The 9,707-nt window shown below is 37.7% G+C and overlaps 1 protein-coding gene across 1 annotated transcript; it reads left to right on the top strand.

Annotated features, from left to right (window-relative positions):
- Positions 1 to 8,194: 8,194 nt before the first annotated feature.
- LOC129628170 (olfactory receptor 52N4-like) lies at positions 8,195 to 9,160 on the top strand. Its single transcript, XM_055547600.1, has one exon. The coding sequence runs from the start codon at positions 8,195 to 8,197 to the stop codon at positions 9,158 to 9,160; it is 966 nt and encodes a 321-aa protein (XP_055403575.1).
- Positions 9,161 to 9,707: the final 547 nt, after the last annotated feature.

Genomic DNA, 9,707 nt, shown 5'->3' with positions numbered 1-9,707 from the left:
GGTGTGGAGAAAAGGGAACCCTCTTACACTGTTGGTGGGAATGCAAACTAGTGCAGCCACTATGGAGAACAGTGTGGAGATTCCTTAAAAAACTGGAAATAGACATGCCTTATGATCCAGCAATCCCACTGCTGGGCATACACACTGAGAAAACCAGAAGGGAAAGAGACACGAGTACCCCAATGTTCATCGCAGCACTGTTTATAATAGCCAGGACATGGAAGCAACCTAGATGTCCATCAGCAGATGAATGGATAAGAAAGCTGTGGTACATATACACAATGGAGTATTATTCAGCCATTAAAAAGAATACATTTGAATCAGTTCTAATGAGGTGGATGAAACTGGAGCCTATTATACAGAGTGAAGTAAGCCAGAAAGAAAAACACCAATACAGTATACTAACGCATATATATGGAATTTAGAAAGATGGTAACAATAACCCTGTGTACGAGACAGCAAAAGAGACACTGATATATAGAACAGTCTTATGGACTCTGTGGGAGAGGGAGAGGGTGGGAAGATGTGGGAGAATGGCATTGAAACATGTAAATATCATGTATGAAATGAGTTGCCAGTCCAGGTTCGATGCACGATACTGGATGCTTGGGGCTGGTGCACTGGGACGACCCAGAGGGATGGAATGGGGAGGGAGGAGGGAGGAGGGTTCAGGATGGGGAACACATGTATACCTGTGGCGGATTCATTTTGATATTTGGCAAATCTAATACAGTTATGTAAAGTTTAAAAATAAAATAAAATTAAAAAAAAAAAAAAAAGATAACAAAAAGAAAAAAAAAAAAAAAGTGCAGTAGTGATAGAATTATTAGGGCAGTAAGATAATGTGGAGAGAGGTTTTGAATGCATATGAACTGTTTATGATATTTTTCAGAAATGTAGCTTTGAGTTCATCAATTATGTTTGAAGGCAGAAATGTATTGGGAATTTGGGAGGTTGGAAAATGCTTATTTCTTCAATTCTCAGATTGCATTTCAATGTAAATTCCCATCTTGATTATGAATAGCTATTTTATTTCCTATTGGAATGATTGGTTCAGTTGTGGTAGAAGTCAGATACAAATCACCCCCATGACAAGAAGAAATAGGGGGAGAGTCAGAGAATATTTCTCAGTTATGGTCAGAATATTCTTGCCTTTTAACTGCCCTCCCTTAACTGTTCTCAAATGACAGTCTAATTTTTCTTGGTTCATTTTTAGAGAGATGTAGTTATGACTATCGGAGAAGGCAATGGCACCCCACTCCAGTACTCTTGCCTGGAAAATCCCATGGACGGAGGAGCCTGGTAGGCTGTAGTCCATGGGGTCGCAGAGAGTCGGACACGACTGAGCGACTTCACTTTTCACTTTTCACTATCATGCTTTGGAGACGGAAATGGCAACCCACTCCAGTGTTCTTGCCTGGAAAATCCCAGGGATGGGGGAGCCTGGTGGGCTGCCGTCTATGGGGTCGCACAGAGTGGGACACAACTGAAGCGACTTAGCAGCAGCAGCAGCAGTTATGACTATATTTCATCCATTTTAGATAATACTTGCCTGGAGGAGCCCACTATCATATCGAGAGAAAAACATGAGTTTTTAAAGATTGAGGATCTCCTAGTGAGAAAACATGGAGAAGGCAATGGCAACCCACTCCAGTACTCTTGCCTGGAAAATCCCAGGGACGGGGGAGCCTGGTGGGCTGCAGTCCATGGGGTCGCGAAGAGTCAGACAAGACTGAGCGACTTCACTTTTCACTTTCATGCATTGGAGAAGGCAGTGGCAACCCACTCCAGTGTTCTTGCCTGGAGAATCCCAGGGAAGGGGGAGCCTGGTGGGCTGCCGTCTATGGAGTCGCATAGAGTCGGACACGACTGAACCGACTTAGCACCAGCAGCAGTGAGAAAATAAGCTTGTTGTCTACAGGGTTTAAGAAAAATATATAACAGATGATGTCAAAATAGTGCTTTATAAAGGATGATATTCATGTGATAATGTTACTATTCCAATATGTGCTTTCCACATTCAGAGCATAATATTAATTAATTTTCCCTGTAATAAAAATTAAATTATAATGTACTTGAATGATTTTCAATTTGTTTTAGAAAATGTCTTATTGTGTGGTATAAGAATGGAGCTCTGACAGTGCTGCAAATGTGTTGAAAATGGGGCCTAAAATTATTATATAACAAGAAAATCAGTTTTAGTAATTAAAAAATATCTTAAAAAGCACAAAAGTATAAATAGGATATTTATTTGATATTTAGGAAAGATATATTTCAGAATGCAGCACTTTGAAATTTGTTGTTTGTTTTTAAATCATAAATACCTATACTTTTCTTGATTTCTTTAACTGATTACATGGAGTTAAGAGTTGAGTGTTCAAATGTATTAAGAATAAATGAGTAGTGATACCATTTTTGCAACAATTAATAACAATTTAGTATACACTATCCAAACATTTGACATCACCGATGCAATGGACATGAACTTGGGCAGACCTCTGGAGGTGGTGAGGGACAGGGAGGCCTGGCATGCTGCAGCCCATGTGGTGGCAAATGACATGACTGGGCAACTGAATAACACAGCCATATTTATCAAAAATCAATTTCAATGTCTATTTTAATGGTACTTTTATATTTATATATATACATATGTACGATTTTTATAGTGTTTTTATTTCTTTCAGTACCTCTGTGAAAGTAACTTGAAAAACAGAATGTATTCAAAGAATTGTACCTTTACAAGCCTGACCGAAAGAGTGTTAAGTGTTAGTTGCTCAGTCGTGTCCAACTCTTTGCAACCCCAGGGAATCGTCCCTACCGAAGGACTGAACTCAGGTCTCAAGCATTCATGGCAGGTTCTTTACTATCTGAGCCACCAGGGAAGCCAGAAAGACAGTTGTTGACAATTTTGGTATTCATGGAAAAACAACTGTAAAATTGTAAATCCAAAGTATTCTTTTTTTCAAAATGCAAAATTTAAGGCTTTTTTTTAACCTTTTGATTATTACTTTAAAGCAACACCAATGATGTTAAAATATAATTGAGAATCAGCTAATAAGCTGCAATGTAATTTCAGGAATTGTACCATTTTAAAACTTCTACTGTGGACCAACAAAGTGAGTAAGAGAACTTATTTCTGTACTTTCTAATGTTCTGGTTGTGAAGAATTTTTGCCAAGCCTAGAAATGGAATTGTTTGGTACAGCAACTTATTTGCACTTCATTATACCTTCTTTTATTTTTCCCAAATATGAACTTGATCCAAATTTTTCTTGCTTTTATTTCTGACTTGTCTGAAATTAATATTTGGTATGTTTCTATTTTGGTATTTTCTGCTTAGCATGAAAATATTTCTACCTACTTTGAGCATGGTTTTTCTTTCTGATACACTTCTTTATTGTAATGCACATGTTTTTAAAAATGACTCTGAATTAAGATAAATTTATAGTATAATTGTGAGGGACAAGGAGGCCTGGCATGCTGCAGTCCATGGGGTTGCAAAGAGTTGAACACAACTTAGCAGCTAAACAACAACAACAACAACAAAATGGTATCATTGATCCTATTTACCAAATAATTGATCCTATTTACCAAATCAATGTATTTTTCTTTTGCCTACTATCTTATTTTTTCTACTTTCTTGAGATTATTTTCTCTTCTTTATGATGAGTCTTCTTTGAAATTTAGAATATCTAGTGATTTATGAGCTATAAATTATGGTTTCATTTCTTCTGGTGGTTCCTTTGTGTTTTCCAAGTAAAAATATTTAGACCACAGTGTTTAATTTAATAATGCTTAAAGTATAAAAAGTATACTTCATTAACCTGTTCATTCTTTGAAAAATACAGGCATGTCATATTTAGTAGGTGTCTTGCTATATACTTCAGGTTTAAAATACAAATTGTTCTAAAATTAAGAATTTTTTTAAACTGGATGATTCAAGGATATAACAATATTTTCATAATACCCTATAGTAAAATAGTGACAAAATTAATTTCATCAACAAATCTATTCCTTAACTACAAGTCTGGTACTTTGCTAATTATATGAAATTAGAAAATATATGTGTATATAACAAATATATATTATATAAACTTAGAGGCTGGCACTCTAACCTGATCAAGAGACTGGAATTTTCCTGAAAAATGTTATTCTAGAGGCTATTTTGGCTGTGACAAGGAGAATGTCAACAAAGGAGAAAAGATCGCAAATTCACAAAGCGAAAAATGTTAGTATGATTTGAGTAGGAAATAGTGAACAGCAACAAGAAAGAACACTGCTCTGCTTATTTTGGTCTGGTAGAAATATAAGCATGACTCAGATCTAAGAGAAATGGTAAATTTCTTTTAGAAAATTTTCCTAATATAAATCAATATTTACTTAGTTTTCATTTCTACCTGCCCCTATTTGACTCTAAGATTTCTGTAATGGCATAAGAAGAGGTCTTTGAAGAACTCTATTATGAAGATGTTTATTCCATGTTGCTTTACTGTTTCCAAAAAAGTTTCCTTCTGCAATATTTAATCTGTCATCCTATGTGCAAATACATGAAAATAAAACCAAGACACAGGCAGAAAAACTGACTAAGGAAATATTTGATACCTCTGATTAACACATTATTCTAAATATTACTTCTCCTCTTATACTGACTGGAAATTTATCCGGGGAAGAAATTTTAACATGTTCTATGAATACTCCAGTACTTTGACCACCTCATGCGAAGAGCTGACTCATTGGAAAAGACTCTGATGCTGGGAGGGATTGGGGGCAGGAGGAGAAGGGGACAACAGAGGATGAGATGGCTGGATGGCATCACTGACTTGATGCACATGAGTCTGGGTGAACTCCGGGAATTGGTGATGGACAGGGAGGCCTGGCGTGCTGCGATTCATGGGGTCGCAAAGAATCGGACATTACTGAGTGACTGAACTGAACTGAACTGATGAATACATATATACACAGTGTGACAAAGGTCAAAGATCAGCATCATTAAATATGTGAAGGCTGGATCCAGTATTCATATTCAAGTGTGAGATCTTCATTAGCCTACTACTTATCTCCAAAAACACAGGCAACCAATTATATAATCCTTTAGGATACAGATTATTGTATTTTTCCTTCCCAGAGAAATTTAGTCATTAAATAAAAAGAAAAACAAAACTTTGAATCTGATACCTAAAATGCCTCGAAAGAGGCAGAGGTCCCTACTTGGCCACTTAAAGTAAATGAAACCAATTAATGAGGTTCACTCATCACTTGGAATTTTGAATTACTTTTCTGTAGTCTCTTGTATGTGTGTGTGTGTGTGTGTGCATGGGCACATGTGCACGCACATGATAAGTCGCTTCAGTTGTGTCCAGCTCTTTGTGACCCTATGGACTTTAGCCCACCAGGCTCCTCTGTCCAAGAGGTTCTCCAGGCAAGAATACTGGAGTAGGTTGCCATGCCCTCTTCCAGGGTATCTTCCAGACCTAGGGCTTGAACCTGTGTCTCACATCTTCTGCATTGACAGGCCAATTCTTTAGCTCTACCTGGAAAGTCCCTATAGTCTCTTGCTGTGCTGTACTTAGTCGTTCAGTTGTGTCCAACTTTTTGTGACCCCATGGAACTCATGGACTGTAGCCCACCAGGCTTCCCTGTCAATGAGATTCTGCCAAGCAAGAATATTGGAGTGGGTTGTCATGCCTTCCTCCAGGGGATCTTCCCAACCCAGGGATTGGAACCCAGGTCTCCCTTGTTGCAGGTGGATTCTTTACCAGCTGAGCTACCAGGGAAGTCCCTGCAACCCACTCCAGGGTTCTTGCCTGGAGAATTCCATAGACAGAGCAGCCTGGTGGGCTACAGTCCATGGGGTCACAAAGAGTCAGACACAACTGAGTGACTAACACACATAAGTGTAAAGTAATAGTCTAGCCAAAGGTTACCATACATTTGAGAAATAACTCCAAAGTAAAAGATTACAAAAAGATATAAAAATAAAACATTGAAACTTCTGCAATATAAAATAATATATATAAAGCACATATTTGTGTAATATATATGTATAATTAAATATTATTGTCAATTCACAAATTTCAGGGAAAATAAGGTCAAATAGATCAGACTTTAAAAATGCTAATATATTTGGAAGATATGATTGATGAATTTTTAAGAAAAAGAATCCAAAAAAAATAGAGAGATGAGGTTCAAGGGGAAAATTTTTTTTAAAGAAACCAGCAGGAAAAAAAAAAAAAAACAGAATAGACAGTATCTGGCTAAAAATAAATATAAGAAAATAACAAGGACCGCAGTTGGGAAGAAATAATCCAAAGTTAACAGGAGAAAATTTCCAAAACCAAAGATCATAGAGTTCCAGATTCAAAATTCCCAGTAAGTACCTGTACAATAAAAGATGCCAATGCATATTTATATCTCTATCATCACCATCATCAGCACTAATCTTGAAAGCAGACATTTTAAAATGGTATTAGATATTTCCAGAGTCAAAAAGTAAATAGCATAAGGAGATTAAACTTAATAGCCTTTGCACAATGGAGGAAACTATAAGCAAGGTAAAAAGACAGCCTTCAGAATGGGAAAAAATAATAGCAAATGAAGCAACTGACAAAGAATTAATCTCAAAAATATACAAGCAGCTCATGCAGCTCAATACCAGAAAAATAAATGACCCAATCAAAAAATGGGCCAAAGAATTAAATAGACATTTCTCCAAAGAAGACATACAGATGGCTAACAAACGCATGAAAAGATGCTCAACATCACTCATTATCAGAGAAATGCAAATCAAAACCACAATGAGATACCATCTCACACCGGTCAGAATGGCTGCTATCAAAAAGTCTACAAGCAATAAATGCTGAAGAGGGTGTGGAGAAAAAAGAACCCTCTTACACTGTTGGTGGGAATTCAAACTAGCACAGCCACTATGGAGAACAGTGTGGAGATTCCTTAAAAAACTGGAAATAGAACTGTCATACGACCCAGCAATCCCGCTGTTGGGCATGCACACCAAGGAAACCAGAATTGGAAGAGACATGTGTACCCCATTGTTCGTTGCAGCACGTTTACAATAGCCAGGACATGGAAGCAACCTAGATGTCCATTGGCAGATGAATGGATAAGGAAGTTGTGGTAAATATACAAAATGGAGTATTACTCAGCTATTAAAAAGAATGCACTTGAATCAGTTCTAATGAGGTGGATGAAACTGGAGCCTATTGTACAGAGTGAAGTAAGTCAGAAAGAAAAACACTAATGTGGTATATTAATGCATATATATGGAATTTTAAAAGATGATAATGATGACCTTACATGCGAGACAGCAAAAGTGACACAGATGTAAAGAACAGACTTTTGGACTTTGTGGGAGAAGGCGAGGGTGGAATGATATGAGATAATAGCATTGCAACATGTATTTACCATATGTGAAATAGATCACCAGTCCAGGTTCAATACATGAGAGACAGTGCTCAGGGCTGGTGCACTGGGATAACCTCAGGGATGGGATGCGGAGGGAGGTGGGAGGGGATTTCAGGATGGGAGACACATGTACACCCATGGCTGATTCATGTCAAAGTATGGCAAAAACCATTACAATATTGTAAAGTAATTAGCCCACATTAAAAATTAAAAAAGAATAGTTTAAAAAGGGCAGGTTCATTTTGATATTTGGCAAAACTAATACAATTATGTAAAGTTTAAAAATAAAATAAAATTTTAAAAAATAAATAAAAAATAAAAAGGATCAAAATTGGAATGGTCCTCTTAATACCTCTAACTGAGGCCAAGAGATTGAGAAAGCCTTTGAAAGCTGTACGTGAAGAAACCTCATATACATCGGATCCCCATTTACTCAATTACAGAGTGCAGATTAATAGAAAAAAGACTTTATGAACTTGTAGTGAGGATTAAATGAGTTAATATTTATGAAATTCTAAGGCTGTGGTTGGTGTATATTAAGCATGAGTATGAACCAAGAATGTGTTTAAACTATGTTTCTATTGTAAATTCCTGACATTTAAATTTTTGGGTTCCGTGATTTAAAGTGCAAACTGAACAGAGACAAAGACACAGAGAGAAGACCCACAACTGAGACTTGTTTCTGTTTTTCCAAATCTAAGAGGGTTAAAAAAAAAAGCAATACAGGCATAAAACTAAAAACATACACTTTTCTTAATGACTCCACCAGCCTGATCATGATAATGCTGAACCAAACAGACATGACACCAGCCTCCTTCATTCTTAATGGGATCCCAGGACTGGAGGACATGCACGTGTGGATTTCTCTCCCATTCTGCTCCATGTATGCTGTGGCTGTGGTAGGAAACTGTGGACTCCTCTACCTCATCCGCTATGAGGATGCCCTGCACAGACCCATGTACTACTTTTTGGCTATGCTTTTCCTAACTGGCCTTTTCATTAGCTCTAGTACAATCCCCAAAGCCCTCAGCATCTTCTGGTTCCATTTCAAGGAAATCAGCTTTGATGGATGCCTGATCCAGATGTTCTTCGTCCACACCTTAACAGGAATGGAGTCTGGGGTGCTCATGCTCATGGCCCTGGATCGCTATGTGGCCATCTGCTACCCTCTGCGCTACTCAACTATCCTCACAAATCCTGTCATTGCAAAGGCGGGTCTCTCCACCTTTCTCAGAGGGGTGTTGCTCATCATTCCCTTCACTTTCCTCACCAAGCGCCTGCCCTACTGCAGAGGCAATGTAATCCCCCATACTTACTGTGATCACATGTCTGTGGCCAAGTTGTCTTGTGGCAACATCAAGGTCAATGTTATCTATGGTCTGATGGTAGCCCTCCTGATTGGGGGCTTTGACATCCTATGCATCACAGTCTCCTACACCATGATCCTAAGGGCAGTGGTCAGCCTCTCCTCTGCAGATGCTCGGCAGAAGGCCTTCAGCACCTGCACTGCCCACATCTGTTCCATTGTTTTCTCCTATAGTCCAGCTTTCTTTTCATTCTTTTCCCACCGCTTTGGGGGTCACAGGATTTCTCCTTCATGCCACATCATTGTGGCCAACATTTATCTGCTCCTACCCCCCACTATGAATCCTGTTGTCTATGGGGTGAAAACTAAGCAGATACGAGATTGCGTCATAAGGATTCTTTCAGGTTCCAAGTATATCAAATCCCATAGTATATGAAAGAGCTGTTTGCCTATGATGAGATGTGAAAGGAAAGAATGCTCCTGTCTGTTTGTCTAAGGAGAAAGCTTTCCAAGAATAGGTATCTGAATTTGCCAAGTGACTGGATAATAATCCATCTCCTTATTTTTTTGCTTTTTTGCAGAATTCCAAAATTTTTCATGTCAAATCACCAACCACATGAGTTTTTCATGTCTAGGTTCTCTGTGTAACTCAGATCTCAATAATGTCAAGTTCCAAGAATGAAAAAATACTAATGGAAACTGGTGCAATTATCCAGAAAACTGAATTAGGCGAAAGCAATGATCTGGAACCAGATGACTGAAACTGCTGTTTTTAATTGTGAATGAAATTTCAATATAATAACTGATTTAACTGTGGGAAAATCACAATATATTTACTTTATTCCATAAAATCTTCTGTTTTCTCAACAACTTCTTAAAGACAAGACTGTAAAATATATACCACAGGGTCAAAAATATTATAAGTTGTAAGCCTTTCTGTGTCTTATGAGAAACATAGTGACCTGGAATCTGACCAGGTGTCT

Source organism: Bubalus kerabau, chromosome 15, assembly GCF_029407905.1.
Source record: "Bubalus kerabau isolate K-KA32 ecotype Philippines breed swamp buffalo chromosome 15, PCC_UOA_SB_1v2, whole genome shotgun sequence".
Classification (NCBI taxonomy): domain Eukaryota; kingdom Metazoa; phylum Chordata; class Mammalia; order Artiodactyla; family Bovidae; genus Bubalus; species Bubalus kerabau.
The sequence above is the reverse complement of the archived record's forward strand: the minus strand, read 5'-3'. Positions and strand labels throughout refer to the sequence as shown.